This window comes from Drosophila innubila (assembly GCF_004354385.1).
Source record: "Drosophila innubila isolate TH190305 chromosome 2R unlocalized genomic scaffold, UK_Dinn_1.0 1_C_2R, whole genome shotgun sequence".
Classification (NCBI taxonomy): domain Eukaryota; kingdom Metazoa; phylum Arthropoda; class Insecta; order Diptera; family Drosophilidae; genus Drosophila; species Drosophila innubila.
Window position 1 is genome coordinate 21,357,389 of NW_022995374.1, and position 22,580 is coordinate 21,379,968.

The following is a 22,580-nucleotide window of genomic DNA, read 5'->3' on the forward strand; positions in this document are numbered from 1 at the left end:
TTTCCAATTCCGATTACTAAAAAAAATTTTCAAAGTTTCTATTTGCCGAAAATCTGGAAAGTAATAAATATATGTTTAGCTATGATTTGCCTAAAATATTTTTTCAAATTCTTTGCAAAAGTACACGCAAAATCAAATTTAGATGCTTTCTGTTATTTTTCTCACCAAAAAGTTGGCATCACTGCCTCCCGGCTTAAATGTCAACGCGTCCTCAGAGCTCACACATGTTGTGACGTAGTAACTAAATGTAAAATAATTTAAGAACTAATCTCATTTTATATTAACAAATCGTTTTAAGGTGAGTAACACTTGTCGCATTCATAAATGTGTATATTTGAATGTGCATGCACACAGATTTAAGCTTGTGTCTGTCGTATTTAATATGAAAACAGCTGCTCAGTGCGTTAGAGTTGTCACCATGGGTGACGAAAAAATATTGCTCGCTGTGTGTGAGGTGTAAAGCAACTCTGGTAGTGATGGTGCTCTTCTTTGTGTTATTATTGTAGACGAAGCCCAAATAAAAGAAAAGGAAATTGCAAAATATTTATAATAAAGTTAATATATTGAACGCAAAGTGAAAATTGGAATAGAGACTGAAGAAATAGTGTATAAAAAAGCTCGTAAATTGTATTTGGCTGAAAACCTAATGCGCGCTGTTGATTGGCGTCGCTCCAAATTCTCAAAATTTACTGTTGATCCGCAGACAGAGTTGGGCATAATGGACAACGAAGCATGTGCGTCTGTTGAAAAGGAACTCGATCGTGTGGTGACCAAGCTGGAGCAGCTTCATGAGAATTCAGCTGCCGAAATTGGAGACATTGCATCGCTTATGTCGGAGCTGGTCAATGTGTTGGGTATGGCAGAAAAGATGGGGGTCAACACGCTGAATACTGGAACGCAGATGAATGCACCTGAAACCAGCAGCACCGACGATCCCATGGGCGATGGCATCAACATGCAAGTGGAGACAGAGCCATCGGCACCGCAGCGTCTTAACGATAGCCAAATAGAGAGAATCAGAGAGGCGATCTCCCAGTGTAACGACCGCGTTCAGAAGCTATCAACGGAACATCGTGAGTTGCACGGCTCTGTTTCAAAGATTGGCAAGGCCATCGATCGAAACTATAGCTCGGACTTCAGTTCCACGATGCGCGTGGACGCACTTCAGGACGAGGAGAACTTAATGCTACTGAATAAGGCCATTGCCAAACATTACTGCCGTCAGGGAATGGATGAGGTGGCACGCACCCTCATTAAGGAGTGCAAAATGAGCGAAGATCATGCCCAGGATGTGTTCGACTCGGAGCGTGAGTTTGCTGAAATCTACAACATCTGGATACAGATACAGAAACGCGAACTTGGCGATGCCCTGAAATGGGTGGTGCGACATTCGAGTCAACTGATGGAGCGTCATTCGGTCATCGAATTCCGTCTCCACCGAATGCGCTTTATGCAGCTTGTGTCCTACGGCTTAAAATCGCAGAACGAAGCCATCATGTATGCCAGGACTAATTTTCAAAAGTTTGCCGTACGCTATGAGCACGAGATTGCCAACTTGATGGCCAGCTTTATATATCTACCCGGTGGTCTGGAGAACACTCCTTATAGGATCTTCCTATCGCAGGAGATGTGGACTGAGCTGTCGTTCACATTCCTCAAGGACGCCTGCCAGCTGCTGGGAATCAGCAAAAATTCAGCTCTTTCGGTTGTGGTCAACGCTGGATGCACTGCGTTGCCCGCCCTGCTGAACATCAAGCAGGTGATGCAGTCGCGCCAGGTGCTGGGCATGTGGAATGGCTGTGATGAGCTGCCAATTGAGATAGATCTACAGCCGGAGTTTCGGTTTCACTCGATATTCGCTTGCCCAATCCTACGTCAGCAGACCACTGAGGATAATCCACCGAAGAAGCTGACCTGTGGTCATGTCATCTCAAACGACGCCTTGCATAAGCTCAGCAATGGACACATACTCAAATGTCCCTATTGTCCCGTCGAGCAGAATGCCGAGGAGGCTGTTCGTATCTACTTTTAAACATAGTCCTTAATTACCATTAATAATAACAAAACACAATGTGAGCCTGCCTGTGAGAAGAACAGAGAAGGATGACGGATGACTGGCTGATATGCTGACCGGCTGACCGGGAGGGATTATAATGTTAATTGGCAGCTTTCCTTTAACCATAAAAGTAATCTGCAATTGACAGCTCGTTTAGACAGCTCTTTAGATAAATTGGCAAAAGTGTAGTTGAACTTCGTGCGTCGAAGTAATGATCCTAACAAAAACCTTATATAAATCCCCTAGCTCTTAAAATATAAGTACATATATTAATATTAATAAATAAACATTTATCTGTATTATGACAACGGTTTTACCAGCTATTTATTTTATTTATCAAAACGCACAGATAAATCGGTGTGTGTTGACACTGTGCAGGCAGGCAGACGACAATATTGCCCACTGTGTGCTCGTTACCTGCTGTCGTAGAACCGGTTTCGGATTTTATCGTGTCGCAGTCTGTAGTTGTAGTTGTCGTCGTGTTTTGTTTGCTTTTTCGCCTGCAGTGCATATTGAAGTCTGTTGGCGGACAGCTGATCGATCTCTAAAACGGGTCAACAATACTCCAAATATATTTATTTTTGTCGTCTCTTTAATCGTTTTCCGTTTAGTAGCAACGAACTCTGAACTGTGTTTTCATCCTCTCCGCTCGCTCATCATTTAAATCCATTTCATCAACGATATTCAGTAAAACACACACATTTGTGGATAATAAAAGTAAAATGAAAAACGTTTTGGATGTCATGTCGTTGCAGCAGCACGTGGAAACAAGCAAAGCCCAAAATATGAAGCCCATAGACTATCGGTGAGTCAGATCTCTTGTTGCATCTCCAGTTGATTCAGTTGATCGTGTTACTGACACCGCATTCCTTGTGTCTAATATTGCAGCAAGTCCAGTAAGCCTGGTCTTGTCCCGCTCTACGTATTCGAGTGTGCTGCCAAGCTCAAGATGAAACCCCTAACAGCCGCATGTGCTGCCATTGTCTATCATCGGTTCTTCAAGGAGGTCAAGCCCACGGATTACGATGAGTTTGTGAGTTGACACTTTGTCCTTTGCTTCATTTTCAAGGTTAATCATCTGAAATTACAGCTTATTGCAGCTTCATCGCTTTACTTGGCCGGAAAAATCAAAGACGACGATACGGTGAAAATACGCGACGTCATCAATGTGGCATATAGCACACTGAATCGGGGAAGTGCTCCTTTGGACCTGAACGATGAGTATTGGGCCATGCGGGACGCCATTGTTCAGGCCGAGTTGCTTATAACACGTACATTGAGTTTTGACCTAAACATTGAGCTGGCACACAAGGTAGCAATCCTTATTTATTGCCACTGCAGCAACAGATTAATCACAGACTTTCTCTTTATTTGCATACAGCACTTGCTGTATTACATGAAGACACTGCAGGATTGGGTGGGCACGGATGTGTGGAACTCGGTGCCGATAGCTAAAACTGCTGCCTCGTACTTGCAGGACTTTCACCACAGTCCCAACATACTGAAATACAAGCCCACACATGTGGCCATTGGATGCCTTTCACTCGCACTACAGACATACGGTGTGCAGGTGCCACTGACTGACGAATCGGACGAGGCCTCCATGTGGTACAAGCCGCTGGTTAAGGATTTCACCAGGGAGAATCAATGGGAAATCATTGAGGATGTCATGGAGCTGTATAAAAACGAGGCCTCCTTAATGGCCATCTAATCCATTGTGGATCATCATCTATCGGCTATACTGGAGCTATCACCATTCCCATTCGATTTTATTTATTTCCAGCACAAATCATAGGCCAAACCTTATATAATTTTATAAGATTTCTGGCTGCTCTTTGAATTTCTAAATATATATGATCTTAATTACAAGAAATTATGCAACTCTTTTAATGTCGGTGCTTATGCTTGTGCTTCTCGGCACGATGACGAGGTGGCGATACGCTGTTCCGTCGATTGGAGCGTGAACTATAGTTCGATGACGTGGGTGAGGGGGATCTGCGCGTTGGTCGTCCAGAGCGCTCCGTGTATCGCTTTGGCGAATCCGACTGGCTTCTAGAACGATTGCGCTTGACAGATCTGCCGCTGCGACTGCTCTCGCCTCCGCTGTATGGCGAATGGGAGCGCTTGCGACTGGAGCGTAGATTGGGGCTGGAACGAGAGCTGCCGCTGTAAAGCGTTCCAGGTGCATGCTTGCTATCTGGACTCTCGCTGCGCTGTAAACTTCTCGATTTGGAGTGCATGTAGCTCAACGGCGAGTCCACAGAATCCGTGGGCGAGGTCTTAAAATACAAGTAAAATCAGTTTACAGTCAACCAGTAAGCTTGGTTAACAACCTACCCGCTTAAGCAAACGCTTGCGATAGTATTCAACCTGTTCGGGCAGTGTCCAGCCAGGTTCCAGACGACGCTTTCCAGATTCCATTTCATCTTGATACTGCATGACTTTCACCTCAATTTCGCGCAGTTTCTGTCGCATCTCGTCGCTATATTTCTGAGAGTTGTCTCCATCGCTTTCTTCGTCCGAGCTGAAGAACTTGGGCGGGTCTGGAGGATCCAAGGTGTCCCACTTGCTAGTGGTTATAGCTTGAGCCTCGACTTGTTGTGGATCAACCGTTTCCCACTTGGATGGAATAAAACCCGGCAATTTGGCCTGCGACTTGTCTGCATGCTTCTGCACATGCTCTAAAGGAACGCCATCAAGATCCTCGTCCACTGAAAGTATTTTAATCGTGTATATCAACAATAAAGAATGCTTAATGACTTACAGGGCACTCCGTCGATTTCATCATGGTATTGCTCCTGTTTTGGAGTACCGCGTTGTTGTGTGGACTCGGGTAGAACTAATTTCAGTGCACTCTTCAGTAGTGCAGCACCGTCAAGTGGCACACCATCAAGATCCTCATCGTCCTTTTCTTCACCCGATAGCGGAGCACCGTCTATGTCCTCGTCCAAGCCTTCCTCTGATCGTGATTCATCTGCTTGGGCGGGTGAATTGGACTGCAATGCAAACTATTTGAACGCTGAGAGAGATCTTATTTTGCCAACAAAGATAATATTCAACATACCTGACGACCTAAGAATATGCCACGCAATTGAGATAAGAATTCCTTTGGGTAGATCGTCCATTCCTCCCAGGTCCGAATTATATTGCAAACCCTCGTTTTGAAACCCTCTGCCTTCAGGCGACTCTCAATGGCCAGATAATAGGTGTGAAGACTCTCAAATATATCCAGCAATTGTTTTTCCACGCTGTAAACAAATCAGTTAAATCAAATACCGTCTGTTTCGTCTTTTAACTTACGATTTACGAAAGAAGGAAGCGTTTGACACCTTCACCGTGCAGTTATGCAGTATATCGGAGACAAGATACAAGCGAGCGATCTTCTTAGAAGCCGGAGTCTTTGGGTTGGCCAAGGATTCGGCAATGCATTCGCAGATCTCGTCGGCAGCGTCGGCATGCTCAATGCAAAATATCATAGCGTCACCAATGCGGGCCCGCTCCGGTGTTAAAGCCCGTATTAGATCTTCCAGGCGATCGCGTTGCCTTCAAGAAAATAATGCATAAGTCAAGGCACAATATATGATTAAAATAAATTAATTACGCATTTGACAAGGCGCCCTTGTGGACAACGGGTGCATCTGGATCCACCACCAGCTCATCTGGCATGCCTTGAGTGTAGAAATTGGCCACTGGGGGTTTCCAAACGGGTCCACCCTTAAACATACGAAACTGTTGCTCCCGCCACTCGGTCGGAGTGTCGCCCTGGAGCAGTGAAAAGAGCTTCCAACGATAATAGATGTGCGCCGGGCTCTCGTTGTCGAAGAGAAACGAAAAAAGCGGATTTTCCATTTCCCGACTCATGATCAAGGCTTCGAACATCGGGCCCTCACGTATTACAAACTCGATCATGCGATGGATTATATTCAGCACGGATCTAAAATGCAGATATTGCACATTTTAAATAAAAAACAATTGAGAACACTCCCATAGATCATACTTCTCAGTGGGTATAAAGACTTTAACAACGCATTTGGCCAGAATCTGAAATGGAAATCATTTTAAAAAGAAGCTGAATTACTGGCTGGACATGTGACTTACCCGCTCCATATTCTCTTTGTCCTCGATGCAGTCGTAATCCTTGTAGTTCTTCTTGGGTAATGTATTGGCCTCACTGGGCGGTGGTTGAGCGTTGAAAGGCAGTCCCGACGAAGGCGGCGGCAATGTCAGCTCCAGCAGCGCCTGTGGTGCGAATATTGGTGTATTCATGATGGGAACAGTCTTTCCCCAGCCCAGGCGCATCTCATAGCCCATTATATAGCGTCCGTTTAGAGTGCGCAACGCACGCTCCGCATCCTTGCGACTCATGTATGCCACAAAGCCACAATTACGACCACGCTGCTTTTCCTCCTCGGAACGTGGCCACATAATTTTGATGCTTGCCAGAGGTCCATATCGGCCGAAAATCTCCATTAATTGTTGCTCCGAAATCTTAGGATTCAAATTGCCCAAGTATAGGTTTGTTGTATTTGGATCACCAGTGTCAAAGGAGCCACCAGCATCCCGAGAATTGCTCGATTGTTGTGAGCTGCTCGGAGCCTGCTGTTGTTGCTGTTGTGGCTGCTGTTGCGAAGGTGGAGGATTTGCCACTGCCATATGCTTATATTTGTGACGCTCCTCACGCTCTTCCTGTATTCTTCAAAAATTAACGACAATTTACTTGATGTCTCCTAAATTAAAGCACACAATGACTCACTGTCTCAGTTCTTCCTTGAAGAGTTCCAGATTGCTCTTTTTTTTCTCCTGATTCTTCTTTTTCAATGGTGCAGGATCCTTTTTCAGATCAGAGGCCAACAACTTGGCATATTCCTCTGCCTTCTCGGAGGCGCTCTTTTCGACCAGCTTCGAGCCCGGTTTATACAGTTTGCCCTTTTCGCTTTTATCCTCTCGCCTGGAGCCCGCATCGTATGTGCCGGCTTTAACCCATACTTTTGAAGAGGCTGTTGGCGCTTCTTGAAACGTCTCCACAAATTCTTTAAAGGCCTGATCAAGATAAAAAGACAAGTGTTTAAATAAGTTTATAATAAATAAAACATCTAGTTACTTACATGTGCCGCAGCAGCTTCATCTTCCTTCTTCTTTTGTTCCTCCAACTCCTTTTTGGACTGTTAAAATTTGTTAATTGATAAATAACAAAAATCCATTTATCCTCAAAAAAAAACTCACCAATTGACGCTTGGAAAATGTGCCGACAGTAAAAGCCTCCAACTTCTTTTCACTTATGCGCTAAACACAAAACAAAACAAAAAACATTAAATATATGACTGGACTTTTGAAGTCGTTTTCCTACCTTCATCCTGAATAGCTGTTTTATATATTTTATTTACTTTTTCTCTTATCCACTTTTCATTTTCTTTACGAGCAACTTTATCGATTAAAGTTCTTTAAATAAATCGATATGTCTCTAATATTATCGTTAGGGGTGTGAACGAAAAGTGTTAATGTCATATATCGATATGTCATAAGATCCCATCACAAAAAAGAATTAGTTGAATTAAACTTTTATTAAATATAAAACAAAATAGGCTGTGGTGGTCAATGACTGCCACCGTAGGTAGACAAAACAATCCATAAAACGCGCAGATCATCAGTTGATGATTAGATGATATTTAGCTTAAATAGTGGTATCACTGCAGCCAAACCCACTTTTACCCCTGCGGTGATTTAAGCAAAAAAAAAATAATAAAAAACAATCTAGCCGATAGATAATTCGAAAAATATGGAACCACAAATTTGTCGTCTGTGCCTGCGTGGTTGTGGCTCCCAGATGTGTCTGCAAATCTTCGGTGATGCAGCAGGTGCAGCAACAAATAACGTGCCAAACGTTGCGGAAGTTTTACGCCAGCACTTTTGGTTTGAGGTGAGCTAACTGGATTATAATTACATTGCCAGTTAGTCATATTTACTTATTGCACTTATTTCATAGGTACTGCCAAATGATCCAATGTCGAAAGTTGTTTGCAATGTTTGCTGGACTCAGGTATCCGAGTTTCATCAGTTCTATGTATCCATTCAAGAGGCTCAGGTTATTTACGCGAACGCACCAACATTTAAACAGGATCCCGATCCGGACATGTTGAGTGCGTCGTGGCCAGAGGAAATATTGTTGCCAGCTAATGAACTGACTGTCGATGGGAATAACGACTGTCGCAGCACGCAGCTTAATGTAAATCCCCTAGATGAATTGGACCTTGAGATGTCAACGTATGCAGATACAGATGTGGACGATCAGAAAGAAATCAAATTAGAGAGACTATCGCCAGACGAGTATGCTAATGAAATCGACGATGTGGATCTTATTGTTACACGAAGTGGCTTGAAACGGAAACGTGAAACTGAACCCATTGGGAAGCTAAAGACATCCAAAGTGAAGAGGACAGCACAGTCCAAGAGTCACGAAAAGCGCAGGACTATAGCAAAGAGGACATTTAAGAAACGCCAGTGGCCACCATTCTGTAAAGAGGACGAGGAACTGATCAAACGCTATGTTGTAATGGGCTGTGAGCTATGCATTTTTCTGGCTGAAGATTTCGATGGCATACGAGATCACTTTAAGGATAAGCATCCCAACGAGCGGCCCTACATCAAATGTTGCGGTCGAAAATTGAATAAACGTTGTTTAATAGTCGAGCATGCCCGACGTCACGAGAATCCCGAGTACATTAAGTATATTAATTTGCATTTCATACATATTTATATTTTTATTAATGTGTCTCCTTTTCAGATGCAACGACTGTGGCAAAGTATTTGCCAATTCCAGTGTCTTACGTGCCCATTGGTTGGTTCATCACGTGCCAGACGAGGAATGCGACTTTCAGTGCGAGGAGTGTGGCAAAAGATTCTCACGCCGGAATCTCCTGGAACTGCATAAGGGCTCACATGTACCAGCCAACGAGCGCAAGTTCGTCTGTCAAGAGTGTCCTAAATATAATGCGTGAGTATAAAGCAACTCTTGAAGCATTAACTAACTAATTTTGGAAATGTTTGATAGCTTCGCTACCGAATACCACATGCAGGTGCATATAAGTATGCAGCACCGCAAGGCAGCCAATATATGCCATGTCTGTGGCAAAGAGATCAAGGACAAGGCTGTTTTTGAGAAACATGTTCGACTGCACTTTGAAGACAGCGGACCACGCATAAAATGCCCTCGTCCGGATTGCGATAGCTGGCTGAAGGACAATGACAATTTGAGGCAGCATTTGAGACGACATAACGACGAGGGTAAATCATTTATCTGCTCGGAATGTGGCAAAAGCTGTAAGAATTCACGGGCACTAATCGGTCACAAGCGCTATTCACACTCGAATACAATATACACCTGCGAACAGTGCGGCAAGACCTTTAAAAAAGATATTAGCCTTAAGGTTTGTATTACATGGAAATATAATCTATACTACTTTGTAAAATATAATCTTAATTACAGGAACACATGGCGCAGCACACTGGAGAGCCCCTTTATAAATGTCCATTCTGTCCTCGGACATTTAACTCAAATGCCAACATGCATTCCCATAAAAAGCGTATGCATCCAAATGAATGGGATCATTGGCGTAAAACAAAAACGGGTAGCTCTCAAAAGGTGCTGCCTAGTGCACAGGTGTCGCAAATGTTCAGGGAGGATCCCGAAACGGCCGCCATTCCAAATATTTCAAACATATTTTAAAAACGAATTAGTTACCACTTCCCTACGCTATTGTTTATATTCTTTTTTTTAGTTCTATACAAATTTGTATATACATATAAATGTTTATAAAACAAATACTGTTATTATTATTATTTATTTGATCTTTAAGAAAAAACTATATTATCCCAAAACATTTAAATACATTTATTTGCTTGAAAAGAATTGGATTGTGGAAAGGGGAGTTTCACACGACAAAATTCGGTATGGATTTATTAATATTTTTAAAATATCAGCAGTTGCCATTCTTATTATTTTATCCTCCATCAAAGCTTCATTAAAATGTTTACCTTAATTTAACCTCATTTCAAATTTTCATCAAGTTTATTAACTTTTCATTGAGTTTTTTGAATTTTTAAACTTAGCAATTTTTATACTGCTGTCAGTATTTAAGTTATCGATAAATAAATACCGTACATTCTTTTAAACATATCGATTAGTATTAATTGTGACGTAGGCGTGTAAACTATCGCGTGCAATCTATTAGCGCACAATTCAAATTTAAACTGATTTTAGCAATAAATAAAGAATTTTAAGGAGATTTTAAGAAAAATATCAAATAAAGAAAGGTGTGGATTTTAATGAAGTTAAAAGCTCATCACTTTTCGGGGGTAGAAGTTAAATAATATGACTCTAAAAGAAATATCCACAATTTGACAAAATTCAAACAAAACTGCTGCAAACATTTTCAAAATTCTAGCTTCAAAGTTAAGAGAAATTAAGAAAATGTACGTTTTTACAAATTACCTTTTCTTGGAAATCGACCCTTTTAGCTAAGAAAATTCGAGCCAGATCGGTAATTTTTAATAGGTGGCAACCTTTGGTTTTTATTTAGTAACATTTCCAAAACAAGCAACGTCAACAACGTAAAATGAATGTAAGTTTATTAAATAAAGTATTTAAAATGGTAATTGGAGGATATGAATGGATTACATGGATAATTCACCCGCTACTACGTAAATGATTTTGTTTAATAAACTACTCTTACCGAAATTCCAGGAGTCTGAGATTCCCATAGACATCCACACGCTAAAGCTGCAGGATTGGTTAATTAGCAGACGGATCGTGCCAAAGAATATACAGGCACCCATTAAGGATATACATTCAAAGATCAGCAATGCCCTGCAAGATATGCCAGCCAACGATCAACTTATTAAACTGCTCTCGGGATCTAGTAGGTTTACACAATAAATCAAATTTATTCTTTTACGCCTAATGCTCATTACTTTTTGCAGACATAAACTATCTGCACGTCAAGGAGATTATCGAGATTCTGAAGCAGACTGAGAAGGATACGAAAAGCGTTTTCGGCACCTACGGCAGCCAGCGTATGAAAGACTGGCAGGAAGTCTGTCGCCTCTATGAAAAGAACGCAACGTATCTGGCTGAAACCTCTCAGATATTTGTACGTAATGTAAACTATGAAATTCCTGGAGTGCGTAAGCAAATGATCAAGATGGAGCAGCAAACCGATGAGTGCTTAAAGCGAGCCCATGACCTTCAAAAGCCAGAGGCTCAACTGCTGGCCGAGCACGCTGCTTTACTGGAGCAGCTGGGCGTCAAGGGGGAAAATCTTCATGCCGAGTTCATTGAAGTACTCGCAGGCTTGCCAGAACTGTACACTAAATCCTTGCAGGACATTGGTAGAATACAATCGGGCATCGACTTGTATGCAGAGATTAGCGGACAAAGTCAATGCTTGCCCATACTACGTCATTTAGTTGAGCACGGAAACACTACAGTCTATCAGTATATACACAAGGAAGCGCCACTTGCTATCGAGGAGCCAGAACTAAGACTCAACTTAACCGGATCCCACTCACCTAAGGAGAACGACGGCAACGAAATCGATTTTGGAACTGATGATAACGGCGGCACATCTTCAACAGTCTCGGCTGAAATAATTGACTACGGCGATTTCCAAGAAACCGATGGAGGCAACATTGATTGGGGCATTGAAAGTGCACCTACGGATGCAGTGGAAATTAATTTCGATATTCCAGTGGAGGAGTACGGCATCGTTGTCGAGGGCACCGGCATGGACGGCGGAACTGCGAAAGGTTTGCTTTCTTGGATTCCCAATAAACTAGTTCCTTATTAAAATTTTTTTTAAAATATTACAGGTGATCAGGCGTATACGCTGTTGGACTCACCCAGCTATCGGGACCGTTTCCTGGACGAAATCTACGAGCTGGAGGCATTCCTGCGAATGCGTCTCTATGAACTAAACCATTTGGAGTCTTCCAGCAATATTATGTTCTCACTGATGGACAACATTGCCACCCATGACAGCGAGAGTATAAGCAAAATATTGGCCGATGTCGAGAAGATCATTCAACAGAGCTCAGATGAACAGACGCGCCATCTCTTCCAACTGAAGCATTCCCCCAAATATGCCGATCTGCTGGCCAGCAAACTGCAGCAGATGACCAAAGCCGTGGAGAAGGTACGCGCAACTCAAGAATTGATGAAGAAACGTGCCGTCGAGCTGCGGGAGCAACGTCAACAATTGAATCCCGTTTTGGAAGAGCTGATTGCCCAAACTCGGACATTGCAAACATATATTGAAAAGGATATTTCCAAGCGCTATAAAAACCGCATTGTTAATCTTATAGGTGGCGTTAACTAAATGTTAGTTTATATCAAATGATTGTGTCATCTGATTTTATATGGAAAAGTGCAAATAAATTGTTGAAAATATGGTTCAGATAATGAAATGAAATTTATATGCACATATATATAATTATACTCATTTCAAATGGGCAACATTTGCAGGGTTTAAACGTAGTTGTTGGTTTAAAAGAATTTTATTTATTTTATTTTGCTATTTTTATTAAATATACAAATTTTATTTATCTTTTTGTATTTTTTGTTTTTGTTTGTTTGTTGTTGTTGATTTTTCTTATTTTTGTATCCAGAATACAAATCTAATTTAAAGTTGTTGGTTGCTTTTTGTTCATAAAAGTAGCCTTACACTTGTATCGTTTTAAACTTTCACTTATGTAATGTTTCTTAGCTGAATTGAATACACAATTTTTAAAACAAGAACAACGCTATATTTTATATATATTTATATATTCATGTATGATTAACTTAAGTGGTCTGAAGAGGGTTAAGGAAATACATACATACCAAAAAATAAACAACATGTATAGTTGCATTTGGAAGAAAAGTAAGTAAGGAGATTTGGATTTACTCGTATACTTAAGTATAACCAGATGGCAATTTAATGCCCAAAAAATAAAACAATTATATGGAGGACATACATACAATCTTGACATGTGTGGAAGGGGCAGGGGCGAGACGGAGACGCACATACAGGATCAGCATGCAATTTTTGATAATTATACAAGTTTTGGGTGTAAAAAGCCACAAATTGGGTATACATGATATCAACTAGACTTAGGCACTAATCTAACAAAAATGTGGCATACAAATCTAAAAAATCAAGTAAGTTTCGTATGTATGTATTGTATATTTATAATCATTGATTGATCAACTAAATAGAAAATAACAAGCACTATCGAAATTAAAATACATATTTATATATGTATAATTAATTAATATTTTACGGCAAAGGGCCTCATGATATGGTTACAACAACTTTCGTGTTGTTTAACTATTTTTAAAAAATAAACTCTACAATCTTTTAAGGGAAGGGGGAGCTGTTGCGACTTATATCGTAAGCGTATATATAATGTTGCTTTGATTTTTATATATGTATTATATATATCAACGTACGTATTTGTGTTCTCAGTTACCCATTATTCATTCATCTCATTCATTATTAATTTAAATAAGCATTAAATTATCATGCAAAATTTGTTCGAAACTTGGTTGTTTGGTTGCTGTGGTTGTTGTTGCTGTTGTTGTGGTCTGCCGTTATTGTTAGTACAGGCTTACAAACTACATATTACATAATTTACGTTATTATTTTTAGTGTTTTTTTTGTTTTTGTATTTTTTTTATATTAACTTAATTGCTACTATGTATATATGCATGTATGTATATGTCTGTCGTCATGTTGTTGTTGTTGTTATATTAGTTTTCTGTGTGATTGTTGTTATTGTTTTTATTACAATAATTCAGTTTACTGTTGTAACAATAGCATCGGTCGGATTGGAAATTAACTGAGCACTGAAGCTCCAATCTTTAAGTTATTGCTCAACGTTGCGTTTTTCAGTTTATATTATTATTTATAATATTTATAATCTTATCTAGTTAGAATCATCATTCTTTTTGATATCTACACAAGCACACTACAAATAGACAAAAATAGTGCTCCTTAAGGGGATCTCATCTCGTAAAAACTAAACAAATGTTTATTTTTATGTGGTTTTTTTTTTTTTGTTAATTAATGTTTTTCAATGAAAAACATCGCCTCTCTTGGCGCCTATACCTGCTGCTGGTGCTGGCCACCAGCGCGTATGATTATGATTATGCGCGAAGTGGTGGTGCTGATGGTGGTGCCCTTGAGCACCACCCAGCGCCGGCTACTTTGGTTGTCAATCGTTCTTCACTGGATAATAGATTAGATCGGGCTGCTGCTGTTGCATATGATGCATGTAGTCATTGATCGGTGGCAGCACGGACTTTGAATCATCGCCCAACATGGGATAACCCACACCGACTCCGACACCCACTGGCGGCACCGCCGCCCGTTCATACACGCTACCATGTGGCGGCGGCGGTGGCAACAGGTGTGTGGCAGCTGCTAATGAATGCAACGGCTGTTGCAGTCCATGTGCATGGGGATGACCATGATATGGCTGAAAGCTGTTATGCTTCTGCTGTTCGCTGACCAATTGCTCACTCAATCCGCTGTGGTTGTGATTGTGATGTTGCTCGTAGGAAACAGCGCCACCATAAACGTTTCCAGCAGCCGCGTGCCTCATTAAACCACCTCCATAGGCACTGCTGGCATTGTGATGTTGTTGTTGTTGTTGTTGTGCCGCTTGCTGTTGCTGCTGTGGTTGTTGCTGCTGCTGTGGCGGTTGTTGTTGCATTAGATCAAAGTTGTACTCCAATGGCGTGGGATTTGTGTCAATGAGATTCGTGAGAATACTGCCAATGTTGTTGTAATTATGAGCATCTCCCGGTCCGACTTGATTAGCCTGCGGCTGTGGTGTTGCCGCTTGCTGCTGTTGTTGTTGCTGCTGCTGCTGCTGTTGCTGTTGTTGTGGCTGCACCTGTTGTGGCCACATGTGCTGGAAGCTCAATAAATCACTAGACAGCGCTGGATCTTGTGGTTGCTGCTGCTGCTGTTGCTGTGGTTGTTGCTGTTGTTGCTGCTGCTGTGGTTGTTGCGGCTTGTTGACAACGGCCGGTTGTTGCTGTGAGGGCGACGCTGTGGCGCCGACATTCATTGGAAGCCCAAGAAACTCGGTCGAATCAACAATGTAGAACTTGTTGTCCTTGAGCTCAACTGGTTGACTGTTTGGAGCACCGCCAAAACCCATGTTGCCCCACGAGTCGGCCGCCTGTTGTTGCTGCTGCATGAATTGCTGCTGCTGCTGCGGCCCAGTTGCCGCTGCGGATGGTGACGGTTGCGGCTGTGGCGACTGCAATCGCGAGTGTTGATGCTGAGGCGAGTGACTGTGACGATGTTGCTGCAGAATCAGTTGATGCTGGTGGTGCATTGGTGGCATGTGGTGCGGTGAGCTAAAGTGTTGTTGCTGCTGCTGCTGTTGCAACTGCTGTGCCTGATGCGAATGCGGATGTGGATGGGGATGCGGATGTGGACTTTGAGGCGTGTGACTGCGCAAATGTTGCTGTTGCTGCTGCTGCGTCTGTTGCGATTGTTGCTGTTGTTGCTGTTGTTGATACTGATTAATCAACTGATGCTGCTGATAACTGCTTGCTGGATTGCCAGTTGGCTCAAAGTGGAACTGACTCTCCTGCCCACCAAAGCTGTTCATGCGTTGCAGGTGCAACTCCGGCGTACTGTTGTTCGGTGTATGCGTATGGCGATGATGCGGCTGTTGCTGTTGTTGTTGCTGAGGCGGTGGTGGCGGTGCCACCGGTTGCTGCAGAGTTGGTGGTGGCGTCGCTGTAGCATGTTGTTGTTGCTGTTGTTGCTGCTGCTGTTGTTGATGTTGCTGATGCAGCGCATTCTGTTGCTGCTGCGCCGGCGTCGGTTGCTGCTGCAATTTGTCCGCACTAAAGCTCTGATTGTACATGGAATTCTGCTGAGATTCGCTCGTCGATACCGAGTGCTGTGACGTGGATGCCGTTGAAGATTGCGAACTGTTACTGCTTACCATGGCGGCATTGAATTGATCTTGCTGCGAACAACCTGGCGTCGTTGACAACGGAGGTGGCGGTGTAGGCGTGGCTCCCATACCACCAACACCCTTGCCAGGTCCTTGCTGTGATCCGGCTGCAGCTGCCGACGATGTCTGAGACTTTGCCTTGCTGCCAGCTGACTTTTTGGTTGCCTTCACCGGAGGCGGACCTGGCATATCGGGCAGAGGTACCATATCTGAAAGCGAAAAAGGCATTATTAATGGTTTTTTCCTTAAGTATTTGAGCTATTTAGGACTCACCATCCTCATTGGCTTTGGGGAAACGCTGTTTGCCCTTCTTAGGAGGCGGCGGCTGATTTCCATGCATTGTCTGTTTATGGCGAACCAAATGCGTCTTCCACTTGAAGGTCTGTGGATTATAAGAGTTGGCCTTAGTATCTACAAAATAAACTAGTGGGAAAGGCAACAGTCGGACGAAACCGACTGTGAAAGACCCTATATTTAAATACACTTGTGGGTGGATATACTGAACAGTGAATATTTTAATACCTCTTAAATTTCGAACAACATTTGTGAAAGTACCTCCAAGACAGCCTTAAAATTGGGCTTATATTTGATTAGAAGTCTTTATTTGATATGCTAGAATCTGCAGGCCAAGTTTGGTATCTCTAGGTCTAATAGTATCTAAGATCTAGATGTTCATATAGGCCGACGTGGTTATATAGACTCGGTTAATAATGCTGATCAAGAATATACACAGTTTATGGACATCAAAGATGCCTCCTCCTGTTAAGAACACTTCCCTTTCAACAATCCTCGCATGGTCTTTTTAGCAAAAGGGTCTAATGAAATGGATCAATATTAATACCTGATCGCAATGGTTGCAGCAATGCGGTCGCTCCTCGGAGTGCGAAGGCAGATGCCGCTGCAGTGACTTGGCGGATCCAAAGCGTTTGCCGCATAGCGTGCACTTGCACTCGGAGACATCCACGTGGGCATTGCTGTAGTGCTCCTTGAGTGCAGGATATGTAAAGTAAGAGGAGCCGCACAGATCGCACACATAGGTGCGCTTCACCTCCGTGTGCAGCTGTACGTGCCGCTCCAGATTGGCCTTGAGTGTGAAGCGGTTATGGCAAATGTGGCACTCAAAGAAATTGTCCCGCTTATGCACACGAATGATGTGCTGATAGAGGGCATTCTTCGAGGGAAACTCGGCGCCACACACCTCACAGATGGCGCCGTCGGCCTTATGGCCCGTCTCTTCAAAGTGCTGCTGCAGCTTCTTCTGCGACAGCTTCAAGCCGCACTCTCCGCAAGGAAACACTATAAAAAAAGAGGAATTTTACATCAGTTCAAATGGACAACAAAAATATAACAAGAATAAAGTCATTTTTTTTTCTCTTTCTGCCTGTGGCTTTGGTGAAATTTACATTCACATCGACTCACTTTTGAATTCCTTCTTGTGCGACTCCACATGGGCGTGGAACTGCTGTCGACGTGAATAGGACTCGCCGCAGGTCTCGCACACAAAGGGAAACTCTTTCACATGCATCGTGCGATTGTGCTGAATGATTTCCTGCAATAACAATGAAGTAATTAATACATTTATAATTATTTATACACATAAAACTCTTTGTCCTGACTGACTGACTCACTGGCAATTAAGAGGAAAGCCAAACGGTAAAAGCTAGAAGGCTAAAATATCAATTGTTTTCATCTATAATAATAATCTGTATTCTATTCTTTTATAATCCGATTAGCTATATCGGATAAGTTTGTTCCAATACTTGTAATCTTACAAAGAAAAAACTGTAGAAATTGAGATGACGAAGCGAATTAGTTGAACCTAGCACTTAATATATCTACAATTTACCTCCAGCGTGTTGCCATTGGGCTGCCCACAGTCGTGGCAGTAGCCGGGATGCATCTTGTAGTGATCCAGCAGAGATTTACGTTTCCTATATGACTTGGGGCACAACAGGCAATTGTAGCTAGGTTTATCCTTTTTGCTCCCGGGCGTGTGTCCGCCACCAAGCTGAGAAGGCGGCGCCTGCAGGGAGGTGCTGCTGCTGCTGCCTCCATCGATTAGCTGCTGCTTGGCAGCGTCCATCTCGTCAAGTTCATTGTCCAGGTCATCATCATCCTCGTCGCCCGATAACTCATTGTCGTCCAGCTCCAGCGAGGAGTTCAATTGTCCGCAGGCATTAGAACCGATGACAGACGAGGACAGATGAGCTGCCTGAGATTGCTGGTGTGGATGAGGATGTGGATGCAGATGTGGCTGATGATTGTTCAGCATTTGTGCATGTTGATGTTGTGGAAACTGTTGTTGTTGTTGCTGCTGCTGTTGCTGCATTTGCATCATGCCACCCATCATCGAGAGTGGATTATTGCTTGAGTTGTAATGATTGGGATTATCATTCTGGAGCTGAATCTCTGTTCCTGACATTAACTGCGCTGTGGCCGACATGGCAACACCTTCGTGTCCATATGCAGATCTCACGGGCATGGACAAATGCGGTGACTGTGACTGCAGCTGCTGTGACTGCTTGGAAGGATGCTCCTGCCCCAGTTGCTGATTGACCACATTGTTGCTCTTGTTACAATTGTTGTTATTGTTGATATTGCTTGACGTAAGGCCGTTGATCACAAGATTTCCACCTACACTGGTGCTGCTACTGCTGCTAAAAAAGTAAAAATGGTAAATTAAAGATGACTTTCATTAATTATACACACTCAAATACGAGGATGGGCTTATAAAAAATTGACCTTCGTAGGACCACTCAAATTTTAATTAATGAATTTCAATTTAGTTTTGAACATAATCTTCTTTTCAATTGAGATGTCAATGACTTATCAGTTCACCCTCGTAAGTTGCCTCAACTTACAGATGATGGGAATGAAGCTGCGTCCCATGATTGGTGTCCATGAGAAGCGACGCGATTCCGTTGTCATGGACGGCGCTGCTGTTGCTGTTGCTGTTCCCGCTGCCGGTGCCAGTTACGCTGCCTAATCCGCTGCCGGCACCGGCCAGCATCTCATCTATTTCCGGCTCCATTTCGAGCCCATCAATGAGACGACCTGCGCCTACACCTTCGTCAATAAACTCCTCAAACTTCATAATCTCCTGTGCCGCCGATGACAGCTGTGACTCCGTCTCCGACTCGAGCTCAGAGTCACCAAACGATATGGATCTCAGCTGACGTGGCTCTTGATTATCCAGCTGCAGCGGCACTTCCAATTGTTGAACCAGTGGCTGACTCTGCTTTAGCTTACGCTTCTCCTCCAGTTCCCGCAATGCTGCAACAGCAGCCGCCGCTGCTTCCTTGGCCTGCTGCCTTCGTTCCCGTTGCCGGCGCCACTCGTCTAACCGTTGCTCCCGCAGCTCCTTCAGCACACGTGTCGCGGGCGTGGTGCCCAGAAGACGTCCGGTGACCACAAAGTTGTCATAGAACTGCTTAAGGAAGGGCTTGTGATGCTGACTCAGCGCCAATCGGAGTAGCACCCGAAACTGCGCCTTAAAGGCCCGTTCACTGAACTCTCCGCTGCTGTGATGATATCGCAACGTGTACTGGGTATCCTCGTGGAACACGTAACCCTCCCCCAGCCGGGAGCGTGCTACAGGCGCCACAGCATCCATGTTGCTTATGATGTTGTTGGTTCGTTTTCTTTTAACCAACGCCCTGGAGCGGATTAGCTTTTGTTGCCGACGCAGTAAGAGCTCCTCACAGCTATTGCTGTTGCTCTCATTTTCCACGTCATCTGTCTCATCGTCCTCCTCATCCTCCTCGTCCTCTTCCTCATCAAATGTTGCCACATATTTGCGTTTCACCAACCCACTTGCTGCTGCCGCCGAGTGAATCAGATCGAGGGGATCGCTGGTGAGTAGACCTGCAGCTGTAATCGCATCCACATTGTTGCTCCCACTGGCGGAGCGATGAAAGTGCAGGCGTTTGCTCATGGAAGACGAGTTCTCGGTATCGGCATCAACATCGACATCCGCATCGCCATCGTTATCGGCATCGGCATCTTCATCATTGAGGAAGTCATCCTCCTCGTCGAGGCACATAAACTCCTCTTTGCAGAGAATCTTCTCAAAGTTTTGATTTAAATCGATCGCGGATGATGCTTCATTATCGCTCTCACATTTTATTTTCGATACCGATACCGATCCATCGATGATCGTGCCCGGTTCGGTCTTCTCCTTTTTGGTGGCAAGCAGCAGTTGCAACTGCTTGCTCTTCGCTAGCTGCTTCGACTCTGACTCCGACTCCGTGTCGGCTCCATTATCATTGGGCTTGTGACTGAACAGATTCCTGACGACTCGGTCGCAGGCCTCTGGATATTTGCACTTAAGCGTTTGCAGCAGAAATTTAATTGCATCGCACCGCGACGCCGCATTCAGACTGTCCAGTAGATTCACTGACTGATCCACCTGCAAGACAATAAAATATAGGTTAAATCTATTATATGCCATTTACTAAATATATTTAAATTAAGTTGAGATTTATGGCGGTTTCAAGTTTCATATCTTAGAAATAAGCTTTTATAACATTTAATTTGTTTCCTTATCGTAAACATAATTTAAGTATACAATAGTCTACGTTTGCAATAAATTGGTTTCAATATTCTGATATTCTATGATTTGTATTTTATATTACCTTTAACTAGTGATGCCAAAGAATCGATTTAAAAATCGATATTGTTTTTTCAACATTTAATATTCTTATATAGTATAAGCATATGTATTTTTATTTTCTAACATAGTGATGTAAAGACATCACTTATTTGGTTTTTGCAGGCTTTACATAAATCGTTATTTTTTTAAATAAAAAATATCTATGCACAAATTTAAATTTTTTTTTAGGAAATTATCTAAACTGTGATACTATTATTTAAGTTCCTTCTCGATATTTGCACACTGACTCTGTCGTCGACTCGGCTTCAAATGTTAGTGTATATCTGGTATATGTAAATATAGCACATATTTAATTATGCATTAAAGTTTCGCCTTATAAATGACCAACTTCCGCTAGGTGGTGCCACATTTCCGGTTCGACCCACACAATTTCAGCGAATGGGGTAAATGAGAAATGAAGGTACTCGTAGATAGAATAAGGTGGAAAAGTGTTGCTGTTCTGCCTGCCACGTGCTCCAAAAATGATGGAGTTAATTAAAGAAACAATTAGAGTAACAAATGATTTATGTAAATTTTTATAAATGTATATTAATACTAATGTAAGTATGTGTGAGTTGAAATATAATTAAAGAAAGGTAAAATTCACACGTGCACGCCAAAGAACTGTCATCAAATGCAATTACTGATTATGATTTTCCAAACAATTTAATGCAATTAGACCGCCAAGAGAGCGCGCGCTCTGCCTCTGCTCAGGCCAGCTCAGCTGGCGTCAGCGTCAATGGAATCGCGAGCAGACAACGCGGCGACAGAGACAGCGACTGCGCTGCTGACGCAAACGATTAGCGCAGAGAACGACGAAGATGGCAGAAGCGAAAAGAGTATAAAAAATAGCAGGCAAAATAAAAACAACCAACATACACACACACACACAGACACACACACACAGACACACACACACAAATACATGCATACAGACATAAAAATAATAAAAAATAAAGAGCTCGCTGCCAGCAGCGACGACGGCCTGAGAGAAGGAGTGGGGAAGGCAAAGAAATTAAAACAGCGCACAATTTGTGCTACTTTTTCCCCATTCCACAATGTTGCCATCTCTATGTATATATACATAGAGTACATATGTATTTGTGTATCTGCGTGTGTTTGTGTGATTTAAAGCAGAGAGTCAACACTTTACGTATTTGTAGTTGTAACAACATCGATGGCGCTCTCTGCTCTCCCACAACCCACCCACTGGCTGACATTGTTTTTGAGAGAGAAGGAAAGAGAGCTGCATATACATATATAGGGAGCCAGCGAGAGAGGGAGAAAAAAGAGTAACTGAGAGGCAAATGAGAAGAATGGGATGGGGGCAACGGCACTAAACAACACAAACATTTTCCCCGCTGGCAATTCTCAAATATGTATGTATTTCATTCTTTTAGCAAAAGCATAAAATTAACATGATGTTTATCCATTGGGGAGAACTAATTACGAACAACATGAATAAAACAAAAGAAATTCCTTAAAAAAAAAAAACAGTTAGGGTCAAAAAATTAAAGGAGTCAAAATTAATAAGTATTCGGGAATGTAAAACGTAATTAACAATAATGTTTATCTAAAAGTTATTTATGTTTTAGATAAATTCATATACTATAAGGAATTCTAAATTTGAATAGTTACAGACTATTATTTAGTAATAGATGACAAACTTGTTTTTCCCCTATCGATTGTTTTTACATATATTAAATTTAATTGCATTGACTGACATTGAATATGCTATAATTCATACTATCGTAATATATATATATATATATATATATATATATATATATATATATATATATATATATATATATATAATATAATATATACAATATAATATGTGTAAATTATTAATAAATA

General features: G+C 42.3%; 6 protein-coding genes and 1 long non-coding RNA gene across 10 annotated transcripts in view; 5 read left to right on the forward strand and 2 right to left on the reverse strand.

The window, feature by feature from the left end:
• Window positions 1–192: 192 nt before the first annotated feature.
• On the forward strand, window positions 193–3,929 carry LOC117784997 (cyclin-Q). Of its 2 annotated transcripts, XM_034622869.1 has the most exons (5): window positions 193–298; window positions 2,815–2,861; window positions 2,945–3,089; window positions 3,147–3,368; window positions 3,438–3,929. In XM_034622869.1, the coding sequence occupies exons 2-5, from the start codon at window positions 2,842–2,844 to the stop codon at window positions 3,765–3,767; spliced, it is 717 nt and encodes a 238-aa protein (XP_034478760.1). In that variant the 5' UTR covers window positions 193–298; window positions 2,815–2,841; the 3' UTR covers window positions 3,768–3,929. The 2 variants fall into 2 exon arrangements, with proteins under 2 accessions (XP_034478760.1, XP_034478759.1); XM_034622868.1 differs by lacking the exon at window positions 193–298 and having other exon boundaries at window positions 2,601–2,861.
• LOC117784996 (E3 ubiquitin-protein ligase RMND5A) lies at window positions 333–2,361 on the forward strand. Its single transcript, XM_034622867.1, has one exon. The coding sequence runs from the start codon at window positions 647–649 to the stop codon at window positions 2,030–2,032; it is 1,386 nt and encodes a 461-aa protein (XP_034478758.1). The 5' UTR covers window positions 333–646; the 3' UTR covers window positions 2,033–2,361.
• LOC117784992 (U2 snRNP-associated SURP motif-containing protein) lies at window positions 3,813–7,462 on the reverse strand. The gene is made up of 12 exons (XM_034622863.1): window positions 7,404–7,462; window positions 7,280–7,339; window positions 7,162–7,218; window positions 6,810–7,096; window positions 6,155–6,749; window positions 6,054–6,097; window positions 5,658–5,990; window positions 5,357–5,599; window positions 5,121–5,304; window positions 4,821–5,064; window positions 4,394–4,767; window positions 3,813–4,335 (listed from the first exon to the last, which is right to left on the reverse strand). The coding sequence occupies exons 1-12, from the start codon at window positions 7,407–7,409 to the stop codon at window positions 3,943–3,945; spliced, it is 2,820 nt and encodes a 939-aa protein (XP_034478754.1). The 5' UTR covers window positions 7,410–7,462; the 3' UTR covers window positions 3,813–3,942.
• Window positions 4,352–9,875, forward strand: LOC117784993 (transcription factor grauzone). The gene is made up of 6 exons (XM_034622864.1): window positions 4,352–4,363; window positions 7,716–7,973; window positions 8,040–8,779; window positions 8,838–9,047; window positions 9,105–9,480; window positions 9,540–9,875. The coding sequence occupies exons 2-6, from the start codon at window positions 7,833–7,835 to the stop codon at window positions 9,777–9,779; spliced, it is 1,707 nt and encodes a 568-aa protein (XP_034478755.1). The 5' UTR covers window positions 4,352–4,363; window positions 7,716–7,832; the 3' UTR covers window positions 9,780–9,875.
• Window positions 7,556–21,824, forward strand: LOC117784998. Its single transcript, XR_004617469.1, has 3 exons — window positions 7,556–7,703; window positions 18,681–18,683; window positions 21,811–21,824. It is a non-coding gene; the product is annotated as an uncharacterized LOC117784998 (long non-coding RNA).
• Window positions 10,622–12,519, forward strand: LOC117784994 (CDK5RAP3-like protein). Its single transcript, XM_034622866.1, has 4 exons — window positions 10,622–10,674; window positions 10,797–10,971; window positions 11,033–11,857; window positions 11,921–12,519. Exons 1-4 carry the CDS (start codon window positions 10,669–10,671, stop codon window positions 12,424–12,426), a joined length of 1,512 nt encoding a protein of 503 aa, XP_034478757.1. The 5' UTR covers window positions 10,622–10,668; the 3' UTR covers window positions 12,427–12,519.
• Window positions 13,848–22,580, reverse strand: part of LOC117784990 — a 14,173-nt gene continuing 5,440 nt past the window's right edge. For 2 of the 3 annotated variants that reach the window (XM_034622861.1, XM_034622860.1), the window contains 6 exons: window positions 18,931–20,477; window positions 17,916–18,726; window positions 17,489–17,618; window positions 16,911–17,365; window positions 16,343–16,451; window positions 13,848–16,278 (listed from right to left, as the gene is read on the reverse strand). In XM_034622861.1, the coding sequence (XP_034478752.1) occupies window positions 14,303–16,278; window positions 16,343–16,451; window positions 16,911–17,365; window positions 17,489–17,618; window positions 17,916–18,726; window positions 18,931–20,477 (5,028 nt within the window). In that variant the 3' untranslated portion in view covers window positions 13,848–14,302. The remainder of the gene's footprint in view (window positions 16,279–16,342; window positions 16,452–16,910; window positions 17,366–17,488; window positions 17,619–17,915; window positions 18,727–18,930; window positions 20,478–22,580) is intronic. The other variant, XM_034622862.1, reaches the window with a different exon arrangement.

Coding starts and splice junctions, on each gene's coding strand:
- LOC117784996 (XM_034622867.1), top strand. CDS start 647: ATGCGCGCTGTTGATTGGCGTCGCTCCAAATTCTCAAAATTTACTGTT.
- LOC117784997 (XM_034622868.1), top strand. CDS start 2,779: ATGAAAAACGTTTTGGATGTCATGTCGTTGCAGCAGCACGTGGAAACA. Junction 2,862..2,944: donor ATGAAGCCCATAGACTATCG/GTGAGTCAGATC, acceptor CTAATATTGCAG/CAAGTCCAGTAAGCCTGGTC. Junction 3,090..3,146: donor CCACGGATTACGATGAGTTT/GTGAGTTGACAC, acceptor CTGAAATTACAG/CTTATTGCAGCTTCATCGCT.
- LOC117784992 (XM_034622863.1), bottom strand. Junction 6,750..6,809: donor TTCAAGGAAGAACTGAGACA/GTGAGTCATTGT, acceptor TAATTTTTGAAG/AATACAGGAAGAGCGTGAGG. Junction 4,768..4,820: donor TGAAATCGACGGAGTGCCCT/GTAAGTCATTAA, acceptor AAATACTTTCAG/TGGACGAGGATCTTGATGGC.
- LOC117784993 (XM_034622864.1), top strand. CDS start 7,833: ATGGAACCACAAATTTGTCGTCTGTGCCTGCGTGGTTGTGGCTCCCAG. Junction 7,974..8,039: donor GCCAGCACTTTTGGTTTGAG/GTGAGCTAACTG, acceptor CTTATTTCATAG/GTACTGCCAAATGATCCAAT. Junction 9,481..9,539: donor AAAAAGATATTAGCCTTAAG/GTTTGTATTACA, acceptor TCTTAATTACAG/GAACACATGGCGCAGCACAC.
- LOC117784994 (XM_034622866.1), top strand. Junction 10,972..11,032: donor TAAACTGCTCTCGGGATCTA/GTAGGTTTACAC, acceptor TACTTTTTGCAG/ACATAAACTATCTGCACGTC. Junction 11,858..11,920: donor GGACGGCGGAACTGCGAAAG/GTTTGCTTTCTT, acceptor AAAATATTACAG/GTGATCAGGCGTATACGCTG.